The sequence below is a fragment of the Dendropsophus ebraccatus genome, chromosome 9, assembly GCF_027789765.1.
Source record: "Dendropsophus ebraccatus isolate aDenEbr1 chromosome 9, aDenEbr1.pat, whole genome shotgun sequence".
NCBI classification, from domain to species: domain Eukaryota; kingdom Metazoa; phylum Chordata; class Amphibia; order Anura; family Hylidae; genus Dendropsophus; species Dendropsophus ebraccatus.
In genome coordinates, this window is record NC_091462.1 from 44,460,662 (window position 1) to 44,485,733 (window position 25,072).

Genomic DNA, 25,072 nt, shown 5'->3' on the forward strand with positions numbered 1-25,072 from the left:
TTGTACAATATGACTGATGGTAACAATATATGCAATCACTGTAACATTGTTTCTGTGCATCCATCTAGGACCTGATCTAAACACAGTGCCCACAGTGTGCCCAGCCCTGTACTCATGTGATAAGGCCAATGCTGCTGCCTGGGGCTATGGGAGATGACAGGGAAGGAGGGCAGGGATAAGTGACAGGCAGGGTGGGGCTGCCCCCTTCACAAACACACACAATCTGGTTTTACAGAGAATCCAACAGAGACATTCCAGCTGCAGCCAGTGAACAGGTAACAGCCCCTTGTACCCCTACTGTCTCCTTCTGTCTTGTTACTTATTACATAGGTGGATATTATATATGGGGATACTTCACTGAAACATGTTTTATATTCTATTGACTTTGCTATAGTTTTGGACTGATAAGATGTACTGTGAGATCAGGAAGAATACTAACATGAGATGATCGCGCAGCAGGCGGTGACACTGGAAAAAGATACATTAAGATTAACTCTTAAAGGGGAAAGACTTTCACAGTGTTTATACTGTGATAGATGGAACTTTTGCACCTGGGATATCCCATATGACAAATGCAAAGGGATCTTGGTCGTCTTTTTTCAGCACAGATGTAAATGTATAATGGTACTGTACTTACTGAAATTATCAAATGGAGCAAAATTCTAGAAACAAGAAAATTCCTAAGAAACAGTATGCAGATATGTGATGCTTTGCGCCCTCTTTGGAATATCCTTGGTGGCGGAAATGTGTATTATGGTACTGCGGCACAGTGCAGGTATGCTCAGTTTTTGGGATGTAGCTGTGAAGCTAAAACCTGAAGCGGATCATTATGAATTATATAACATATATATGAACAGTTAAACTTAGTACACTAGCTGCATTTGTCTTTCCTTAGCGGCTCCAAAAAGAATAGATGAAGCTGCAGCATATGTCCATTCAGAGGTAATTTTCAGTTCCCCGTTACTGAGATTGCAGGGGGCCCCAGACCCCCCTACAATCTGCTCTATCCTGTATATACTGTAGATAGGTGTTTAAGTACCCAAGATGGGAACACCCCTTCAAGGGCTTGTACAGTAGTATCTAGTATGGAGTCAGGTGCTAAAGCAATGGAGAAGATGTATCAAACAGTGAAGCAGTTGCAACAATTTTCTTTGTTAAAAAGGCCTCTGAATATGGAAGCTAGAGTCTGATCGGTTGCTATGGCCAACTGCCCTATTTTCCTTTGCTCGAGGTGTGATAACTCTCCGTTTTGGGTGATAGCCAGGGGCCCTGAGCACCATTGAGTGGTGTCTCCTGGGTACAGTTCTGCCATGATTTGCAAAAAAATCTATCCCGCATCTATGAGCACTGGGGGGAGGGCAAACTTGGTGAACAGCCCAGGGCCTATGGTAAAGTTAATCCACCCCTGACTCTCCCCCATATGTATATAAAGGAGAATAGCTGGGTACATATAAAATGGGCATATGGGCAACAATGAGAATTCTACTATAGGATGGTGTGAGGCATAAAATCTGGCATGCAGAGGTACATTAGGGGCCTGTACACTAATACAGACACAACTGCCTGCAACTTATGTAGGGAGCCATAATACATACTACATATATGAGAAATAGAGATGAGAGAACCGGGTTCGGGTTCGAGTCTATCCGAACCCGAACGATCGGTATTTGATTAGCTGGGGCTGCTGAAGTTGGATAAAGCTCTAAGGTTGTCTGGAAAACATGCATACAGCCAATGACTATATCCATGTTTTCCACATAGCCTTAGGGCTTTATCCAACTTCAGCAGCCACCGCTAATCAAATGCCGAACGATCAGGTTCGGATGGACTCGAGCATGCTCCAGGTTCGCTCATCTCTAATGAGCACTAAGGCTAGGGCTGCACAGCGGTTCTGACTGCAACATAGGCCACCGATCGCTGAGTCACATTGCAGGAATTCCATTGCATTAGGTAAGGAATGTATTCATATTTCAACCACAAGTTGCCACCGTTGCAACCCAATAGTAACAAGAAATGAATACAAGGTGGATGTGCAGTCCTCTGGCGTTCCTTCTTTCTCTCAGCTCTGAATTGTGAGGCTGTGACAGAGAGTGGCCTCTTGTGGCTAGAGGTGTAATTTTGCCTCCGGCAGGACGTAGGGCCAATGGCTTCTTGCTCTACCAGTCAGATTGCTGCAGCATTTAACTGTGAGCATCATCACAGTTAAAGGGCCAAATACCAGTCGGGGCCTGCCGGCCCCCTTAGTGCATGGGCCCCGCCCCGTAGCAGTGGTATGGTCTGCCTTTATGGTAGCTATGCCACTGGTACCAACAGGCACCAATATAGAGAGCTTTTTTAGGTCGGAAAACCCCTTCAAGGCTAGATTCACACTGGACATATCTGCAGAGGATTTCACGCTGCAAGTTCGCAGCGAAATCCGCTGCGGATACCTCTCCTGTCTTCCTTTCACTTCCAATGTGATTGCATACTCGCAGCGGGATTGTCATCCTGCTGCGAGTATGTAAGTCCCGGCCCCATTAACCCCCTGCAGCCGGGATGATACATTGCCTGTTCCATGCTTAGCCGCATCTGAGGTCCTTTGCAGCCAATCAGTGACTGCGGCGGGTCGGCACTGACTGGCTGTGCGGGACCTCCAGGAGCCGGGATCCTCAGATGCAGCTAGATTGTGGAACAGGTAATGCATCATCCCGGCAGCAGGGGGTTAATGGGGCTGGGACTTACATACTGGCAGCGGGATAACAATCCCACTGCAAGTATGTAATCACATTGGAAGTGACAGGAGAGGTATCTGCAGCAGATTTTACTGCGAATTTGTTAATATAGTGCGAATCTAGCCTAAGACATAACCCCTTTAAAGAGGACCTGTCACCCCCCGTGCTGGGGTGACAGGCTTCCGACCCTCAGTTAGATCCCCTTATACGTACCTCATCCCGGTGAGTCCCGCTGCCGGAGCCAGTCCCGGGACGAAGATATCCCGGTCAGAAGCCAGCGCAGAGATGAGTCCGGCTCCATTCATTCTCTATGGACGCCAGACCTCTCTCCAGAGCGCGCGCGGCAGCTTCTGACCGGAATATCTCCGTCCCGGGACTGGCTCCAGCAGCGGGACTCAGCGGGATGAGGTAGGTATAAGGGGATCTAACTCGGGGTCGGGAGCTGGGGGTGACAGGTCTCCTTTAAGGGTGCCTTCACACCTACCGGATCCGCAGCTGATCTCACTTCTGCAGATTCACAGCGAGATCAGCTCCGGATCCAGTATCAATTCACCCCATGATAGCACATACTCGCAGCGGGATTGACATCCCGCTGTGAATATGTGCTTTAACCCCCGCTGTCCGCAGCCCCGCCACATCCCCCATCCCCGGCCGCATCAGCCCATCCCGGTCGCATCCAGCAGCCCGCATCCCCCATCCCCAGCCGCATCCCCCCATCCCCGGCCGCATCCTCCCATCCTCCCATCCCCGGCCGCATCCAGCAGCCCACATCCCCCCAGCCGCATCCCCCCATTCCCGGCCGCATCCGCGCATCCCCCCATCCCCGGCCGCATCCTGCAGCCCACCGCCGAGAGCATACAGTACCTGCTCGGCAGTGAGGCTGCCGGCTCCGATCCCGCTCAGATCAGCTGAGTGGCACCAGAGTCGGGAGCCTCACTGCAGCCGCGCGCCGAGCAGGTACTGTATGCTCTCGGCGGCGGGCTGCAGGATGCGGCCGGGGATGGGGGGATGCGCCGGGGATGGGCTGATGCGGCCGGGGATGGGCTGATGCGGCCGGGGATGGGGGATGCGGTGGCGGGGCTGCGGACAGCTTGGGGTTAAAGCACATATTCACAGCGGGATGTCAATCCCGCTGCGAGTATGTGCTATCATAGGGGTGAATGGTACCGGATCCGCAGCGGTTCTCGCTACGAATCCGCAGAAGTGAGACCCGCTGCGGATCCGGTAGGTGTGAAGGCACCCTAAAGATAGTTATAACCTCAAAGTTTCACCATATCTTGAAATAGCTCATAAGGAATCCATTAAGAAAAAATGTGTATATTTCTGAATAAAATCAGAGGTATATGGAGATACAGTATATACCTCATGTGCTCTATGCAGTGTAAACTCTGTTATGGTTAAATGCATTCATATGTCTCCTACAGCACGTGATGCCATTGCATATAACGGGGGTCTGTAACAGATGGTTGTACTGACCCCAAGAGCTTCAAGATACCCCTATATCTTAATATACAGTATTACTCACCCGACCAGAGCAGGATGTATTCAGGACCTGCCCGCATTCCTACAGCAGTGCGTACCTGAGAGCTGTAATAAGATTTAGCTGAGCTATTAGCCACCACTTAGCTATAAAAACAAACCATAAAGGTGCAAGGTTAAATAGGCCGTATGACAGGGAACCCTGGAGCTGAACGTCCTGGACGTTATGCAATTGTGGCATCTATTGTTACGTAACGCTGGCATAATCCCTCCTAAAGGGCAGTAACTCAGGCCTACCATTAGTAGTTTTTATTTAATACTTGGGGACCTCTCTATAGAAGATAACCCTTTCCCCCTGGATACAATCTTGGCCTGACCAGTCAATTTTTGTTTTGTTTTCCCATCGTCTGATTTTTTTTTCCCCAGAGTAAGTATAGCTAGGACAAGTTTATTGCAGGACAAGTTGCACTTTTTATTGGTACCATTATGAGGTTTACATAACTTATTAACACTTTTTATTCAGTTTCTTTTCCTTTTCTTACTACTTTAAAACACATTAAAGGGGCAGTGAAAGCCCACTCAGCCAATCATTAAGTGAAAGGTGATAGCACTGCAGCCAATGATTGGCTAAGGCTAGGTTTTTTTCATCGTTTTTTTGCAAAAAAGTGATGCATTTGTGTGCATTTGTTTTGATCCGTTTTTCCATTGACTTCCATTATAAAAAAACGGATCCGTTTTTTTTTTACAGACACAAAAACGTAGCTGACACTACTTTTGTGTCCGTTAAAAAAAAACAGATCCGTTTTGATCTGTTTTTTTCTAAAATATGGAAGTCAATGGAAAAACGGATAAAAACGAATGCACACAAATGCATCTGTTTTTTTTCATCTGTTTTTCATCCGTTTTTTTGCAAAAAAATGGATTGCAAAAACGCAGTGTGAACCTAGCCTAAATGAGCTGTCACTGCCGAGACCAGCTCACCTCAGAAATGGCAGCTACAGTGAGAGTGGTCAGCAGGGCATCCGGAGATCCCACAGGAGGACACCAGGGGAGTGTACTGAGCTAAGCACAAGATGTTTTTGAAGTTATATATAAGGGCAGCACTAAAATAAAAGTTCCAGATTACAAAGTGTGAAGACAGTGGCTAGAGTTTGTTGAGACCCCTGAGTTCTGGTCCAGATCTTTGAGTTGACCTCCTATAGCAACCCCCCACACCCCATTCCTTTCCTTCCCTCCCTTTCTTGTTCAATTTAAGATATTTCTTACGCCTGGGAGTGAGAATTTGCTCTGATTGTTTTTGTTATGTTTTGTTGGTTTTTTTTCTCTTTATAGCTGTTTTGTTGGGTCCCATTTGGACCGTTTTACCAGACTTTATCATGGACGATTGTGATTGTACTGGCTAACATGATTGCAATTAATGTCCTGTCCTATTGCTGTGTGAGACTGTTATTGGCATTCTCTGTCTTTCCATATTCGTGATGAACTGGTAGCACATGTTATCTTTGAGTGTTCCCCTTAGCTTTCCATGATTTCTTTTTTCTGTACCCAATCTTTCGTTTTGCATTTTTTTAAAATAAAATTTGAATTTGAATGCGGGGAAAAAAAGTTTTAAAGTGCCAGAGTACCTCTTTAAGGTAAAATTAGTTGTCACATTTCAAGACCCACAACTTTTTTTATTTTTCTCCTAATGTAGCTGTGTGAGGGCTTGTTTTTACAGGAAAACTTAATGTTATTAATAATACCGTTTAGGTATTACTTTAGATATTACTTTTTCTTTTCTATTATTTGGAAGGAGGATTTTTTTTAAGTGTTTATTGGACAGGATAAATAATGAGATAACTTTATAGTTTGAATCTTTAGCAAGTGAAATAAAAAAAAAGTGGTGGATTACTATTGGCGCCAAACCCTTATTTGAAAACCGGCCAGGTGTCTCCAACGTCCTAGAGAAATGTCTCACAACTTCTGGAGTCAAGTCACACTTTATTGGTATGCTACGGGTTTCGAGGGTGAGAATCCCCTCTTCATCAGGCATTGGGATGCCTGATGAAGAGGGGATTCTCACCCTCGAAACGCGTGGTATCTTATGAGCCAATCACTTAAACCCTTTAAGGACCTTGAAACATGACTGGAGATTATTAACAGAACTAGACTTGTCTTCAAATAGAAGTGGTACTCATATGTAGGCAACTGTTCTGGGGTTGTTGTCCCTTGTCAGTACAGAAAGTAGGGTGCTGTGTATGTTGTGGGACCGAGGGTAATGTATCTCCTTAAGGAGAGCATCAATCTGGTATGTGGAGTCTTAGGCCATGCAGTGCTCCAAAATATAAGCAAAATAAGAAGACAGCTTGTTCTCTGGTGACACCTTTTGGAAGTAGCATCCCTTCAAGTCAATGTTCAAGAACCTTGAAACATGGCTAGAGGTTACTAGCCAGGACAGAATCTCCTCCCAAAGGAAAAGCCTCCCATCTGTAGACAGGTATTTCACAGTCCTTGCCCCAAGGCAATATAGAACTAGTAGCAGCAGTATATTGTGATGTAAATAACCACAGAGCCAATGCTTTCGTCTATGATAAATAAGACCATTATTAAGTATAACAGATAGGTATGGTATAAAAGATAGATTTCCAATTAATGTCGAGTAATAATGAAATTCTCATAATTCTTAGACTAGGCCAGCACTACTTTGGTCCCACACCTTTTTATCAACCTACAAAAATTTATTACAGAACTATCAATATAGCAACTCACTGTATAATGATGTTAGTCTATTAAACCACTCTCATTAGCCATTCCTATATAGCACACGCAGAAATATAGGAAATCTGCAACTCCTGGCAGTAGCACTGTGAACTGGTCAGTAAAACAGGCCACCTTTATAACAGTACAACCGTAAACACTAGAAGGACTAATACTGTATGATGGTGCGTTCACACGTACAGGATCCGCAGCAGATCTGCAGCAGATCCGCAACACATTTGATGCTGTGTTCAGTTATTTAGATGAAATCTGTTACTGATCCGCTGCGGATGGACAGAGGTGTCCACCAGGAGCATTGTGTAGGATTGGGAAGAACTATATGACCTCCTCCAGGGCATGCAGCAGCTGATAAGCTTGTGGTTTTTTTAAACATAATTAATCAGTATGACTTTCTGGCATTTATGTTACAGGCTATGAAAAATGGAACTATTTCACATGTATTGGTTTCTATAGGACCAGAAATTTTCGTTCCATACATATCTTAACTAAGTATTGCTCTTGGGACATTCCCCCCGCCATCCCTACAATTTTGTTTGTTTATGTCTTAAATCTATGTTATTGCATGTGCCATTATCTAATGCTTATAGCTGTCTATAAATGACAGTCTGAGAGGTCTCTATAGTATATGTTATAGCAACTGAAACTTCCTGTTATCTTCTTTTTCTTCACTGATCATCCAGAGAGGAAGTTGTGTGTGTTTGTTAGGAAACAGGAATAACCACAGACTGCAGACTACAGGATATTAGAGGAACAAAAAAGTGTAGACCCTCCAAGTGTATCCATCAGCATGAGATCTCCAAGTGTAATGCTGCGTTTACACGGAACGATTATCGTGCAAATTCGCACGATAACGGTCGAATTCAACAGGTTCTCAAATCGTCGTTGATCGTTCGCCAAAAAATTTGCGGATCGTTCCATGTGAACAGTCGTTCGCCGATTTAACCAATGTGTGAGGTAGGCTTTAAGCGATCGCAAAACGATCGCAAAACGAATTTCTGTACAGTATATCTTACCGTCTAAACGCTGATCGTTGTGAAAAAAAAACCTGTTACTCCGACATCGTTAATCGTACGATCAGGCGAATTATCGTTCCGTGTAAACGTAGCATAAGGCCCCTATTACACCAAGCGATTATCGGCCATATTTGACCAAATAACTATCCGCCCCAGCTGATAATCATGTGGTGTAATATATATGTTAAAAGGCAACGATCAGTGGATATGCACTATATCGGCTGACTGTCTTTCTGCACGTCAAATCAAAGTGATCACGGCAGTGACGATCTGCTGCCCATCGCTTCGTTTAATAGGGCCACCCAAACAATCTAAGGATTGTCCAGGCAGCCTGTCCAGGCTGCTTTCTGTGTTGTGCAGCCATTCCTGGTTTTAGATAAAGTACTCATCATAATATCATGTAGAAACCCAGCTCTTATCCAAGATTAGAAAAAAACTGCTACTTTATTGCAACAACACCACCCCTGTCTTCAGGTTGTATGTGCTATTACAATTCAGCTCCATTCACAAAGAAACAGAGCTGCAAAACAGCAACCAAACTGAAGACAAGAGTGGTGCTGTTTCTGGAAGAAAATAGCCATCTTTTTGTTAGCTTGGTTAATCCATCTTGATGTCATTTGCTTTCATGCTGCCTGAACTATGAGTCATTGGGGAGACCATTGGTGCTTCCTCCCTATCCCACCAGCCTTAATTGATATATATCCCTTATATTTTTATTTATATATTATTTAGTTTATTATAGGGAGAGATTTGTCAATCAAGGCTTATGGGGTAGGCAGAAGCAGAAGGACCACCTGATGACTCAGGCAGCATGAGTTCAGGCAGCATAAAATTCATGATAGGTTCCCTTCAAAGTAATAGCACTAAAGCAATAAGAAGTTATCTAATCAGCTGCTGCTTTATACCTACAGAGAGGTCATTAAACCCACCCCTATATTTAGCCCAGTATTCATATGTCCCCTGTATACCTCTTATTGTATTGCTGGGTGTATAGCAGGGTCCTAAGGGAGAGTACAGGTTAAAGACAAACTCAGTGCAACAATTTTTCAAGCATTTGGCCTGGAGATGTGTGTGACAAGGACAGTACATGAAAAACTGAGTGCTTTTAATATACGTAATTGAAGCTGACAATAAGACCATTGAAGTCAGTAGGGCGGTCAGGGGCACATGCTATCTCCAGCTATCAGCCCCCTGTGGTATGACCATCAGCTGACTGCCTTGGGTGCAGACTTTTCTGTGAACCATCTCACGCTCATTATGGGAAATGAGTCAATGAGTCCTTTACAGGGCAAGCGAAGCCAGAAGCACATACAAAAGAAGTTTATATATACATTGTAACCTTTAACCTTTTCAATTTTAGCACATTATGGCCCCAGTGCCAGCTACACTTCTACAGTATACAATGTCACACTTTCATAATGCTGCCTTATTCAGCGTTTCATGCTTGACTCTATTATCTCATTTCCTGTTTTCACTTTGCCAGTAGTTATTTTATCAGAAGTCATTTTCAGAAGAAAAAAAAGAAAAATCATGTGGACTTTATGTACACAATCTAGGTCAAGTTGTGCGTGCTATACAATGCTGATCTGCCAGTGCTTCATGTGATACTCAGATAACAGGCTGCTTCATATCTACTGACTCTTCTAGATCTTACTGCTGTTGTGCCCACCGAACGCCGTGCCCGCTGCCATGGGGAAGAAAATGGACTTGTCCAAGCTATCCGATGATGAAGCCAAACATATATGGCAGGTTATAGAAAGAGACATGAATCTCCGCAAGAACGAAGAGCAGAGGCTTGAGTGAGTACACCATAAATAACATAGACATTGGTATAAATGCTGGAACATGATCTATTAGGCTGCATTCACATGTTCCGTGAAGTTGTCCGTGCACACAGATTTATAGTCAATTGCTTTGTACTGAGCTATTCACATGTTTAGTGTTTTCACGGATCTCCAATCCAATACTTTTTAAAATAGGACATGTCATAACACGGACTGGAAGCAGGTAACCGATTCCCTGTAGAAATCAATGAGATCCGTGTTTTTAATGGATGTACACGAATGTTCAACCTTGAAAAACACGGATGTGATGTAATCAATATAATTTTACATGCTTTAAACAGATCTATGAAAAACACGGACACAGATGCAAAGTGCATGACAACACGGACGGTTTTGAACGGATCAGGGAGGTAGCTATCAGACTACAATCACGGACAAGGAAAAAACACTGAACGTGTGAATGCAGCCTTAGAGACTTCCTCTACATGGCACAGCCACCCTGTAATACAGACAGAACACACTTTATATTATAGACCACTAGGTTCTTTTTGTCCTATAATAATTAGTGTCGAGGTCCAAGCTGTCAATTATATGATGGTGTATCACTATGTCCTTTAAAGGGGTCTTCCAGGAAAAGAAATACCTTGGGGGGGGTTCCAGAATTCACGCCACTATTGATCATAATATAGTGATGGCACATCCAAGCGGTCACTCCATTGTGTTATGTGAGGGTTCTATGTCATTGTCTCAGAAATTCATTGCTGCCGCTAACATATGTTATATGTTGTAACCCATGCTGTTTTTTTTGTTTGTTTTTTTTTTACTTTATTTCAACATTATATCACTACAAACTACAAGTGACCATATGTGAAGACTTTTTTCCTAGCTATCGGGTTCTGTAGCTAACAAGGTGTTTGCATCGAGCACTAGAGATACTTATATGCAATTAACTTAGTGGAAGAAAGTAAATACTTAAGAACTTTCTTGCCTTTAAACTCATCCTACTAGCCAAACATTATGTCTGCTCCACCCTGATCAAACCCTAAAAACAAACAGCTCCAGGTATGTGCAGGTAGAATCCAGTGATTCATCCAGTGCTATGTGCTGCATTCTATATTGTAACAGTGACCATCAGTACACACGTCTAACTCTACAGTATATAAGACTACCGTATGAGGTTAGTTTTTCTCTTCTTTTTGTGGGTGTATGTATTCAGGTCTTTATTCCTATCTTCTGAATATATATACTATAATGTGTTTTAATACTTATGCATTATAGCTATGGATGAACCTACTGTGAATGGACTGGTGTATGCAGTGGTGTAAAAGTTTCATCTTCAACTGAACATAATAAAGAAAACAACAAGAATACTCATACTAAATAAAAGAGGCAAAGGAGAAAAAAAAAGATAAATCAGCATTTTGCATTGGTTTTTGCACAGCTTTCATTGGGTTATTGGTAGTCTTTCACTTTTGAAATAACGGACGTTATTATGAAAGACAGACGTCATTTTAATATAGTGTCAACCTAGACAATAACAGTTTTGGGGATCAGAAACACCATGTATACATGTTTCTTAAAGGCTTTAATTTTGACTGAAAATGGGTTAAAAACAGGTTAAAAAAATGCAGTTTTTTTGGGGGGGGAATAAACAAAATAACTGAGCATATTAATTATTTAGATGGTTGTACTCAATTACAGCCCTTATGCTGCGTTTACACAGAACCATTTTCGTTCGAATTTCCGCAATAACAAACGCATTTGACCGATAATCACAGCAAATGATCAAGCGGCGAGCAAGAAATCGTTCATTGTGATCTTTCAACATGTTCTCCAATCATCGTTGGTCGTTCGCTAAAAATTCGCAGATCGCTTCGTGTAAACAGTCTTTCAAAGATTCACCCTATGTGTGAGATGGGCTTAAGTGATCTTAAAAAACGATTGCAATAACGATTTTTCTAACCATTTATTTGTCTAAACGCTGATCGTTACAAAAATCAAATTGTTGCTTCAAAATCGTTAAATGATTGATTGGGCGAATTATCGATATATTCGTGTAAACAGACCATTGGTCTAAATCAGGGAAGGAGAACCTTTGGCCCTCCAGCAAAACGACTATTCCCATTATACCAAAGCTTAAAGCGTCATGTTTTTTTTTTTTTATTGCAGAAATCAATAGTATAAGTGATTTTAAGAAACTCTGTAATAGGTTTTATCAGCCAAAAAAGCCTCCTTCTGTACTCAAGAAGCAATCTCCCAGCCCCCCCCGACTTCTTATCTGTGCATTATCAGGCAAACGCGACTTCTTTACAGAGAAGCCAGTGAAGACGGGCTCTGCTCTCTCCATTGTAAGCCTATGAAGAGGGGAGGGGCCGAGGGAGATGAGGGAGCAGGAAGAGGTGACATGAAGGTCAGCTGTTTGTAGACTCTCTGGGCACCTAAAACGCAGGATTCTGGGATCAGAAAGGTCAGTGCTTATCTATGAACTTACTGAGAGAAGATTGCAGGGTGTTGTGCTTTGCAGAAATCCTCCGTGCTCAGTCACTCCTAACAGCCCCTCCCCTCTCCATAGCCACATAATGGAGACAGAAATCCTGCTTCATCTGATGTGAGGGGGGAGGCTGGGAGATTGCTTTTTCACTACAGAAGGAAACTCTTTTGGTTTATAAAACCTATTACAGAGTTTCTTAAAATCGCTTGTACTATTGATATTTAATGTTTTCAAAAAAATGACCCTGAAATGACAGTTACGCTTTAAGCTGTCCAGACATTATAGGAATTGGCGTTTTCCAACAGCTAGATTCACCAAAGGTTTCATCAAAGGTTTCCTATCTCTGGTCTATACGGTGTGTGCACTGCCAGCCAATTTCCCATTGACTTTAATGGAGTGCATAATCATATTGAGAAGCAGGTGGTAGTGCACATTACTTCCTGACTCACAGCAATCTTTTGCCCTGTTTCTCTTTATGACCTCATAGACCTATAATGGGGCCATCCACAGAAACAGGACTTCGCTCCTAAAGCCGCACTAATCAAGAACTTTTAATGTGTCCCTATGACATGTGCAATGTTTTGTTTAAAATGACAGGTACACTTTAGTCTATAGCAAATGAAAATTTTTGCTTTTGGTGGTTTGGTGACATTTTTGCAGGTATAGTGTTTCCTTGTATGGAGAAAAGTACAAATGTACAAAGGAACAAAGGTTAACACATAACAAAGAAAATACCTAAACCCATCAAAGCTTTTTAAAGGAATCTATCAGCAGGTTAGAAGTATCTAAGCTCCATATAGGGCATGGGGTGCTGAGGAGGAGCGTAAGTTTCATACCTTCATCCTCTGTGGTTTTTCTGAGATATTCAGAGTTTAATCCTTATGGGAATATCTTGTTTTGGTGCTAACACCCCCGATGCACTGATGTGACCTGCGCTCTGCTGATATTCAATAGCAGTGGTGGCCCAGCCAGATCAGTGCACTGGGGGCAGTAGCCCCACACCAAGTGTGCCAAAACAACCTATTTGTGTAAGGATTAAATTCTGAATATCTTGGAAACTGCAAAGAGGATGAAGGTAAGAAACTGTTTTTGCTCATACCTTGTATATTCCTATCTTAGTATTTATCTTTATTATTCTATCATTTTTACTTTCCCAGAGACATAAAAGAAAAACTCGAAAAAGAGAGCAGTAAGAGGGAGATCCTGTGCAGTCAGAGCCATCTGAACACCAGTCACTGCATACACTGCCTGAACCCCTTCCAGTTCCTGATCAACAGCAAGCGCCAGTGCAAAGACTGCCAGCTCTATGTGTGCAAGAACTGCAGCCGCTACAACAAGAAGGAACAGGGCTGGGTGTGTGACCCATGTAGAGCCTCCAGGTAGGGGACATTTGTGTTAGGAATAATACCGCTCTATGCTACTATGTGAGTCCAGAAAGTGGTAAAGATGAAGCAATTCTGATAACAAAGTGTCATTAGACAATGATTATTTATATTATCATAATAAATCCATATTGCTTCTCAGTTTTATCATTTGGTGAATGGTAACTTGGATTCTCCAATTTGGTCGCAAGCCTATTAGGTTTAATAACAAATTAACCTGTTGTATACCTATTAGAGAGGAATTGCATTGAAGCTTATGGCAGACGATACTGAATTGCTCTGCCTATTTTCTCGGTAAAAAGGCCATCTACTGCTACCACTAGGGGGGGCTCACTGCATACAGATTCATTTAGCATTCCTATTCCTATTGAAAGACTTACAACTCTACATGCAATGGGCTTTCCCTAGTGTAGATGGAAACCCATCACAGCTGTTGCCAAACTACAATTCCCAGCAGGCAGAATTTTTGAAGGGGCTATCTCTGACGAGACAAGCCCTTTAAGTCATGGAAACAGAGCTCCTCTATGCTGTCATGAAATCAAGATAAAGCTTTGAAATGAATGGTGAAGTACACTAGGCGGAGGACTCAGTTGGACAATTATTTATGAGGCAATATATCCATTCCGTGTTGGTTGGTATGTTTATTACTATGCAGAGAGGAGATAAGAAGCTGTCAGACACCTTAGATGACACTTATCAGCAAATGTATTTAATTTTCCTCATGTGCCCATGAATAAACTGCTGGAGTTTTATCCCCAGTAATGGGATATGTGATATGTGCACTCCTACGGATGGAAAGGTTTGTGACTAGTAATAGGTCCTAGGTATGTAACACAATCTGTGCATTGTAGTGAGCAAGTAGAAGTCACTTCCTGCATTACAAGCTGCATTTCTCTAAGCAAAATTCCAGTTCTCCCTGATCTTAAATAAGCAAAGGCTGCAAAGTGCACAGGGACAATGTTTGCCAGTAAAGGTAACTCAATATTACTGTATGTAGACACCTTCTGCCACTGGCCATAATATGTACGGTGCTACAAACAAATCCTAGCTTATATTACCCAATATGTTCTCTTTGACCAGCATGAACTCAATGCACTTATCAGACCGCTGTCAGATTCAGGGATTCTAATGGTTTCCAATGTATTACAGGTGGAGAGGCTTTGTTCTGTTTGCTTATCAATATTCCTATATCTTTCACAGAATGGTGAAGATTGGCTCCCATGAATGGTATTATGACCATGTACGTTCCAGATTTAAACGGTTTGGTAGCGCCAAGGTGTTGCGCTCCCTGTATCTGAGGCAGCAGTCCGATGGTAGAGGAGGATCTGGCCTGGCAGGTAAATCTAAGTTTACATTGCGTTGTCTAAGGTGTGCTCAATCAGAAAAAACATTTGTCCCTATGGAATTATTAGATGTGAATGACACGACATGGAGACTGTAATGCACTGTAGGCTATAGAGACTATAGAAGAACATTTAATGGGATGATTCACATCTAGTCTCACAACTAAGGCTATGCACCCATCCATTATAGAGGCTGCATCCAGCTTTGTATTTGCCATGTAAATAATGGACACTTCTGGAATCTGTAAGGCAATGGGATCTGTCAGGTGCCAGTGCTTCCCTTTCAATACAGATGTTAAAGAAGAATACTAAGCCAATGCATGTTTTTATTTAAAAAAACAAAACAAAAAAAAAAACCTTTGCCATGTCATACAAATATGTGTAGTAAGTTTTGATTGCTGGGAGTCTGGGTGTTCAGGCCCCCACCAATAATTAGGAGGGAGAAGGACCCAGCTGAGCGCTTCTCTTCCTAGCTCTCTGTTCTGACAGAAGAAGTCTTCTGCAACAAGGCAGGTACAGCAGTGAGCCATGAAGTGAAATGGTTAGAGCTTGGCAGCTTTCTTCCAGAAACAGCACTACTCCTGTCCTCTGCTTGAATGTAATACCACACACAACCTTAAGGGTATATTCACACGGGCGGGCTCGCAGCGAGATTCTCGCTGCGAGCCCGGCAGGTCCTGTCAGTTCCCATAAACTACATACTTGCTGCGGTCTAAACGACCGCAGCGAGTTTGTAATTATACCGCGCTTAACCCTGTCTACTCCCGCCGGCTCCCCCGCTGTAAGCAGCATACATTACCTGTCCTTGCTGCACGGGTCCGGCGTCCTGCTCTCCCGTCTGGCCAATTAGTGTGTTGCCCAGCCGCAGCCACTGATTGGCCGGGCGGGAGAGCAGGACGCCGGACCTGTGCAGCAAGGACAGGTAATGTATGCTGCTTACAGCGGGAGAGCCGGCGGGAGTAGAAGGGGTTAAGCGCGGTATAATTACATACTCGCTGCGGTCGTTTAGACAGCAGCAAGTATGTAGTTTATGGGAACTGACAGGACCTGCCGGGCTCGCAGCGAGAATCTCGCTGCGAGCCCGCCCGTGTGAATATACCCTAAGACTGTTTTTTTGTGAGAAAGTAGCTGGATTTTTTCCAATACTGGATAACCCTTTTTATTATTATTATTATTATTATTATTATTATTATTATTATTTATTTATTTATTTATTTATAAAGCGCACTTGATTCCAGAGCGCTTTAAATTAGTATTTTTACTTTACACGTTAGGAGATTGCTATTATTATACTGAAATCGACCTATAGATGGCAGCACCAAACCTTCTATCAGATCTGAAACAGGATTATTTGCAATGTGTGGCTAATGATGTACCTGTGTATATGTATATTTTTGGACAGGGCTTCAGGACAGAGTACAGAGCCTGCCTGATATTAATCGTAAGTACACTATTTACTAATACAATAGGAATTTCTAATAAACCAATCTAAGGCCAGACATGTTACATGCAAACTTCTGCCTACAGATGCACCTTATGATTTACCTAATGCAAACCACCTTATTACAACCCCATAGACCTCCACATGCTACAGAGCATACATATAAGTATACAGTATGAGGACTTACTGTATGATTTTTTTTATGAATCCAACAGTTAAAAGAATTAAGTTTTCACATGAACTCCAAGAAGAATGGCGGATGCAGCCGGCAATGTCCTGACCTGTCCATTTGTGTCCCATTATGCACCGAACTGTAATTTCTACCTTAATCCCATGTATCCCAGTGCATGGATTTCTGTTTTTCCATTTTATGTTCTTACTACTTTTTATATACATAATGTCTGAGTACTCTAACTGAGCGGAGGAACCTACATAATGTCTGAGTACTCTGACTGTGCGGAGGAGCCTACATAATGTCTGAGTACTCTGACTGTGAGTAGGAGCCTACATAATGTCTGAGTACTCTGTGCGGAGAAGCCTACATAATGTCTGAGTACTCTGACTGTGCGGAGGAGCCTACATAATGTCTGAGTACTCTGACTGTGCGGAGGAGCCTACATAATGTCTGAGTACTCTGACTGTGCGGAGGAGCCTACATAATGTCTGAGTACTCTGTGCGGAGGAGCCTACATAATGTCTGAGTACTCTGTGCGGAGGAGCCTACATAATGTCTGAGTACTCTGTGCGGAGGAGCCTACATAATGTCTGAGTACTCTGTGCGGAGGAGCCTACATAATGTCTGAGTACTCTGTGCGGAGAAGCCTACATAATGTCTGAGTACTCTGACTGTGCGGAGGAGCCTACATAATGTCTGAGTACTCTGACTGTGCGGAGGAGCCTACATAATGTCTGAGTACTCTGACTGTGCGGAGGAGCCTACATAATGTCTGAGTACTCTGTGCGGAGGAGCCTACATAATGTCTGAGTACTCTGTGCGGAGGAGCCTACATAATGTCTGAGTACTCTGTGCGGAGGAGCCTACATAATGTCTGAGTACTCTGACTGTGCGGAGGAGCCTACATAATGTCTGAGTACTCTGTGCGGAGGAGCCTACATAATGTCTGAGTACTCTGACTGTGCGGAGGAGCCTACATTATGTCTGAGTACTCTGTGCGGAGGAGCCTACATAATGTCTGAGTACTCTGACTGTGCGGAGGAGCCTACATAATGTCTGAGTACTCTGACTGTGCGGAGGAACCTACATTGTGTCTGAGTACTCTGTGCGGAGGAACCTACATTGTGTCTGAGTACTCTGACTGTGCGGAGGAGCCTACATAATGTCTGAGTACTCTGACTGTGCGGAGGAGCCTACATAATGTCTGAGTACTCTGTGCGGAGGAGCCTACATAATGTCTGAGTACTCTGACTGTGCGGAGGAGCCTACATAATGTCTGAGTACTCTGACTGTGCAGAGGAGCCTACATAATGTCTGAGTACTCTGTGCGGAGGAGCCTACATAATGTCTGAGTACTCTGACTGTGCGGAGGAACCTACATTGTGTCTGAGTACTCTGTGCGGAGGAGCCTACATTGTGTCTGAGTACTCTGTGCGGAGGAGCCTACATAATGTCTGAGTACTCTGACTGTGCAGAGGAGCCTACATAATGTCTGAGTACTCTGACTGTGCGGAGGAACCTACATTGTGTCTGAGTACTCTGACTGTGCGGAGGAACCTACATTGTGTCTGAGTACTCTGACTGTGCGGAGGAACCTACATTGTGTCTGAGTACTCTGACACAGAGCTCTCTAGTGGTTATTTATTTTAGATCAGATGCAGAACTAATATGTATTTTATGGAACACCTTTTCCAGGCAATATGATGCTATTCCTAGTTGCACTTGTGATATATATATATACACATATCTGTTAGCCATTAAAATATGATTCTGCCACCAGGAGAATATCTGCGCCAGGCCAGGGCTGGAATGTTTGCTGATGAAGATGATGACGTCCTGGACAGTGCCGAAGCTCAGCGCTATAGTATGGTAGGCGCCCACTTACAATATCTACCCTGATCAAGACACCTAAGTGTTCTCTGCTCTCCCCAAAGTCAAGATATGAATTTCTTAATCATTGAAAATTGCAAAAGTAACAGCTTCAAGGCGGAATTAAAGTGCAAAAAAGTGCTATTTATTACCTCATGGTACAAACAATACAGCGACGTTTCGACCTATACGGTCTTTTTCAAGCTTGAAAAAGACCGTATAGGTCGAAACGTCGCTGTATTGTTTGTACCATGAGGTAATAAATAGCACTTTTTTGCACTTTAATTCCGCCTTGAAGCTGTTACTTTTGCAATTTTTTATGGACTATTGGTTCTCTTTTGTGGATTACAGAACCTGTAACTTTGCTTCATTTCACTATTAAGTATTTTTTAAGTTGTGGAAGTCCTTTTTTGGACCAACAGGAGTGCTTTGGTTTCTTTATACTATTTCTTAATCATTGATCACTACCACAGCACATTGTAACCTATAAGTTATAAAACCATTGCTTTTAATCAGGCCTGGCTATATGACTACGGATAATATGCTTTAGGCCAGGTTAAAAACAACCTGCTATTTTTCAACTCATCTTTGCAGCTTAAGGCCACGTTCACATTACGTGAGAGACCGGCTGTTCCATGACCCCGCCGGGTCACGGAGCGACGGGTCTCTGAAAAGATCGTCCCAGACGGTACTGCAGTAACGGCCGGATGATCTTTGGCGCCACAGAGTTCTGATGCAGGCGCATCCGTGCACGCCTGCATCACAGCTCCCCATAGCACACTATGAAGCAAGCATCCGATGCCGCTCGCTTCATTGCGTGAACTGACAGATCTTTCTGCGGCTGCTATTCAGTGAATAGCGGCCGCAGAAAACTGAAATGTCAGATCTTTGCAGCGCTGCAAGGGATGCTTTCATACAAAGTACGTCCGTTGTTGCCGACTGCAACAACGGCCTTACTTTTACGAAAACATACGAAAACAATATATGTTCACACAACGTAAATACTAATGACGGACGTTGTTGCAACGGCCGTGATTAGTACGGAACTTCTGTTGTGCTGAGGCTGGGGGAATCCCGGCCGGGGTGTATACACATAGTATACACTCCGTCCAGGATCCTTAGTGGCGCCGCAAGAAACTGACATGTCAGTTTTCTGTGGCTGCTATTCAATGAAGTTCACACAATGGAGCGTCAATTTACCCAATGTGAGCAGCACGGAATCCGGCGGCAGTAAGGATCATCTGGCCAGTAGTGCAGTACCGGCCGGGATGACCTTTTCTGAGACCGGCTGTTCCATGACTCAGTTGGGTCACAGAACGGCCGGTCTCTTACAACATGTGAACATAACCTAAGGCCACATTCAGACACTACAAACAGTGGCTGTTCTGTGACACGGCCATGTCACAGAATGGCCACTGTCTGTGATGTTCACCTGGCTGGTACTGCAAAACCAGCCGGGTGAACATCACTTTATGTTTCAGGTGTGCCCGCGCTTCAACTATAGAACACAATGTGAAGTTTGGTCTGGGAGCACGGGCCGCACAAAATAGACATGTGAGTTTTCTGTGCGGCCGCACAGAACAGCGGCTTCGGTGTATACAGTGTATACACTGCGTCTGTTAATCCATAGAAGATAATGTTATTTCATACTTCCAATAAATATCAGATTGCAACACCGGACGTTATTTATTGAAAAAATACATTGTGTGAACATGGCCTAAATATGTGATCTGGGGTTTGAAAACTGGAGGTCTATCCTTCTGAAAAGCAATCATTATTAGGTGAGAAGAAGACCGACTGCTGTCACCCCCACCAATCAGCACATTGCACTTGGGCGAGTACAGCAGCCTCTTTCATACCTGCACATGCTCTGTACTTGCACTTGCCATACCATAAATATAGGGGGTTCAAGGCATTACAGCATTGTCCTATGTAAGTGAACAGAATAATGCTACAATACTGTGCAACATCACAACAAATAGTAGAGTGATTGCAGGTACAAAGCATAGGGAAACATTATAAGGGGCTGCAGCCTCTTCAAGGGACCTGGACCCTTGTTGATCTAATACTGATGGCATTTTAAGTGGATTAGAAAATTATTTATTAGAGTCCATCTAACCTCTGTAAATAGAAGCTCAAGATGCGTTTATTAGGTGTAGCTAAATAAAGCCATTTTAGTTTGTAACATTTGAACTTCTTTTTGCCTTGTGAGTTGTCACAGATCACATACTTACAATGAGCTGTGGTGTTTAAAGGGGTTATCCAGAAACATGATGAAAACAGAGCTGATTTATTCTAAAACCAGCACCACACACAAGCTGAGGACAGGGAGAGGTGCTGTTTTTGGCAGAAATCAGCAGATTTTTCTAATCCTGGCTAACCCATTGTCATCCCTCGGTGGTTTAGATCATGATGAGACCCACATGTTGTAGTATTCTATTTCTGGTATAATGCAGTCATTGATTTGTGTATTTGTCACCTGTGCACAATCCTCATTTTTCTGCTCTTTCTTATTGCTTTACTGCTGAATGATTTTTCCTCCTGAAGATGCGCAAGACCAAGCGTCTGCTGTCCGTTCATCCCTATGACTTTGACAATGATTCTGAGTATTCAGCTCAATCACGCAGACAATCAGTGCAGCTTTCTCCAACTCTAGATCAAGATGTTTTTCAGGTATCTTTGGGGCTTAGGTGCTATGACTATTTTCTGTTGTCTTTTATAACATGGTGGTTGGGTGGCCTATGATGGGTGAAACTTAAAAGCCTTTTCGGTGCTTTTCGGCACATCTGAAATGGTTTATCAGCAAACTAAGCTTTAAGATGTTTCATGGCAACTTTGTTCCACAGTCATTTTCTGAGTATACCTCTGGCAGAGATGGAGCTCGGAAGGAGTCACTCATTCCTGAAGCTGAGCTGGCTTCTGTGTTCCACCAGCTACTCCAGGAGCAAGGCCAAAATGTCATCAACCCGGAGCAGGAGTACAGTACTGAAGTTCGTTTGACTTTGAACTCTCGACGCCGTAGTCTGGAAAACATCCGGAGATCCAGTAAGTACCAGCCCCTAGTCGCCCTTGACTTAATCCTAATATGCTGTGTGCATAATCAGAGGAATGACATAAAGAATGGTGTTCGTAGATTAAATATGTTTTCCGGGCACAACAAACTGATGAGCGTGCACACTACACAGTGAATGGGTTGGAGACAGTTAGCTTCATTCACTGTGTAGTGGTCAGGCCTGCTTACTGAAGTTCAGCTGCCATTCACTTGAATATATTTTTGACCCTGACCATGATTGGTCGGGCAGCAGAGAGGCTTGACTGTTCAGACGGGTGCCCTGAGCTTTGGTGCCCGGAGAGGTGATAGATGAGAGAGAAACAAGCAGACTTGCTCAGTTTGCAGGTGTCCAGTCTTTTTCATGCACTCTATCTATCTATCTATCTATCTATCTATCTATCTATTTGTCAGTTTGTCTCTTCTGCACCAAGCACAAAGTAATCACCATCCTCCACTCCTATAATGTGTCCAGGTCTATCTGTTACTATGGACAGATTTCCCCTGACAACAGGCAGTGGATGCCTAATGGGCAAAAAACTTTAAACTGTTTATCTGGGCTAAAGATTAATTTTTGATAAATGAAGTGATTTACAGATATGTTAGGAACTACATTAGCTATATAGAGGGATGTTGCTTCAAATGAATAAAGTTTATCTAGAAAACCTAAAAAAAACATATTCAACGTAAAACCCAACATCTTTTATATATATATATATATATATATATATATATTACAGGGTACCAGGAAGCTGAAGTAGTCTATAGCAACTATAGATTGACACTTTTGTGCATGTCAAGTGAGCATGCTCAATATCATGATTTGACATGACACCACACTAGGCCTCACATTACCTACTCAGGAGGAAGCACATGGAACCAGGGTTGCTTATTCTAGCAATTGGAGTTAAACCGTCCCAGGCAGGCCACCATTGATCTGTTATTTTTCATCTACATATACATATCACCTGAATATTAGTGGGAAAACAATATGATTATATCAGTAACAGCATCAAACTTTATCTAAAGAAACAATAGGAATGTCTAAAAAAAAGTTAGTCTTGTGTGCCCCTTTATTTGTCAGATGAGACCAAACTGGTCTAACCTGTATGATAAAAGATTACATCTAGAAACCTGCATTGTGTTTTTCCCTGTGTATTGCACCAACAATATTGTTTTACAACATGACTGGAGAGTCACTATGTGCAGTAGTGTACAACTGGCAGCTGCAATACAAAGAGTACATGAAGGTGTCTTTCTGCACCACTGCACCAGGAGCTTTTCACTATATCAGTATAGCCAATTTCAGAAATAATGGCTCATGAGACACCCTTTCTTGTGTTTTTTTAAAGTTATTTTTTTCTGTGGTAAATGGGGTTTGGATACTTGGATGTGATGATATTCCTGATTGTATGTTATAATTATATGGCGATAGCCCATACAAACAGTAGTAGTAGATCTTTACATGTCGGGAATAATGATTCTCTACTGGTTATTACTTTACTAATAATTTTAGCAACTGTGGGCCATTGGTTATATTATTAGGACTTTTACAAACCCATGAGTATCACAGCCCAGATATTTTTTATGATAACTACCTTCAATAATGCTGTTTCCCCCTTTTTACCCTTCTCATCTGATCCTTCAGACCTCCCTTGTTTAACAGAATCCCAAACAAAATGTTCCTTCCCTGATTCCCAACTAACTCGCACCCGCTATCTCCCTAAAGGCAGCCCTTTCCTTGCACCCAAGGCATCGCAGTATTCTGGTGACATGGACACCTCGGATGAAGAAAGGGGGGCTATACCCAAAGCTCCCCCCAGGCGTCGAAGCCGTGCATCATCTCAGGAAAACATCCACCATTCAGGCCCACAGGTAACATCTACATACCGTACAAGAGGAGCTGTCTGCAATATAGACAATGTATTCCTATGGAAGTTTTCTTTAGATTCTGTATTTAATACGTTTGATGATTATCCAGTAATGATCCTGGTATGACATGGGTGTAATAAAGCCTGTGGTGTGCTCGGCTCTGTGTGTTCACAGATGATTTCATTAGACCCTTATATTCAGCGCTTACTCATTAATTTCTACCAGGTTCACATTCATGTTTGATGTAAATGATCTCTCTTTTTCACTTCCCTCTTAAGCTCTTCACTTCTTTGTATGATTTGGCTAATTATATTTTCCGAGCCTTGTTCTTGGAATGAGTACCTCTTAGAAAGAAAAAAAGTCATTCTAATGGTTGATTACCATTAGATGAGGTGTTTGATGCGCACTAGGGATGCAAAAAAAAAAAGTCATAAAGCTATTTATTAACCCTTCTCTGTACTTTTAGTAGGATTTACCTATGGTTCCTGCTTTCGAGAAGAATGTTGCTTAGAATGATAGACAATACATCTTGATCAGTTGTAATTGATGACAAATCCTACTGCAAGTGTTCAGCTTCCTGCAGCACCACGACAGGGAAAAACCAGGGAAAAACCATGCCCACTGAGCTCAATAGACTGTGCATAGAGGTGCTGGGTCCTGTAGAGTGGATTATGCTGCTTGTAGCTGCCCACTACTTTTAGCTAATGGGTGACTGTCCTGAATGGGTTGTACCCCTCTTTTTATTCTAAATTCCCTAATGGGTAACTGGAAATGAACTTTCTAAACCAGGCAACCTCATCAATATGTAGGAATACCATGTTGGAGATCTATGATGTATGCATTTCCCAAATAATCTGACTTAGATACACTTTAGTAAGGTTTTTGAAGAAATTCATATTGATGGGCTATTCTTATAAAGGCTGTTATAGGGGTTTTCCGAAGATTTTTTATTTTTTTTAAACTGTGCTCAGGACACAGTGAAACAGAAAAAAATATATACTTAACCTCCTTAATCCCCCACCACTCGTGTTATCGCTGTGTAAGGGCCCTATAACATGGCCCAATATTAAGGAGCAAGCGAGTGCTGACTTGTCAGGTCAGCGCTCGCTTGCTCCTCGTTCCCCACTCACTGTCTGTGCTATTACATGCACAGACATTGCACGGGGAGGAGCAGGGAGCAAGGGGAAGGGCTGCCCGGACGATCCTTAGATTGCCCGGGTAGCTTGTAGAAGAAAGAGGCGGTCTGCTGCTCCTATTACACAGGGCGATGGCCAGAAGACCATTGTTATCGCTGTCATTTTAATACAACATGTTTTAAGACAACGATCAGCCGACATCGTGCATGTCGGCTGAACATTGCTCTTTTAATGTGACCTATTACATCAAACGATTATCAACTGGAACGGCCGGTAATAGGCTAAGTTCGGACGATAATTGTTTTCTCCTGTAGCCAATCAGGGATGAGGCAGAACATAGCTGTGGCCTCTAATTGGCTAGGCGGAAAGATCCTTGTGTGACACGGAACAACTAATAGAAAAAAAAAAAAAATAGGGAGCGATAGTGTTCTTATCAAACTTTAACACAATTAAGAATGAGTTTTCTGTACTCACATCTCGGAGGGAACAATGGCTGCTACTCCTCCCCTCCCTCCCACAGCCGCAATCGCAAGTAACAGATGTTCTCCTATAACCTGCACCGTTCCAATC

The 25,072-nt window shown here is 42.9% G+C and overlaps 1 protein-coding gene across 8 annotated transcripts in view; it reads left to right on the forward strand.

Annotated features, from left to right (window-relative positions):
• Positions 1-203: 203 nt before the first annotated feature.
• The window catches only part of MLPH (melanophilin), a 40,937-nt gene continuing 16,068 nt past the window's right edge, over positions 204-25,072 (forward strand). For 2 of the 8 annotated variants that reach the window (XM_069983150.1, XM_069983148.1), the window contains exons 1-9: positions 214-275; positions 9,608-9,759; positions 13,393-13,614; positions 14,818-14,954; positions 16,363-16,401; positions 18,357-18,445; positions 20,993-21,118; positions 21,292-21,490; positions 23,143-23,369. In XM_069983150.1, coding sequence (XP_069839251.1) covers positions 9,650-9,759; positions 13,393-13,614; positions 14,818-14,954; positions 16,363-16,401; positions 18,357-18,445; positions 20,993-21,118; positions 21,292-21,490; positions 23,143-23,369 — 1,149 coding nt within the window. In that variant the 5' untranslated portion in view covers positions 214-275; positions 9,608-9,649. Of the gene's footprint in view, positions 276-754; positions 776-1,210; positions 1,232-9,607; positions 9,760-13,392; positions 13,615-14,817; positions 14,955-16,362; positions 16,402-18,356; positions 18,446-20,992; positions 21,119-21,291; positions 21,491-23,142; positions 23,370-25,072 lie in introns of those variants that run through there. The other 6 variants (XM_069983143.1, XM_069983147.1, XM_069983151.1 and 3 more) reach the window with 6 other exon arrangements.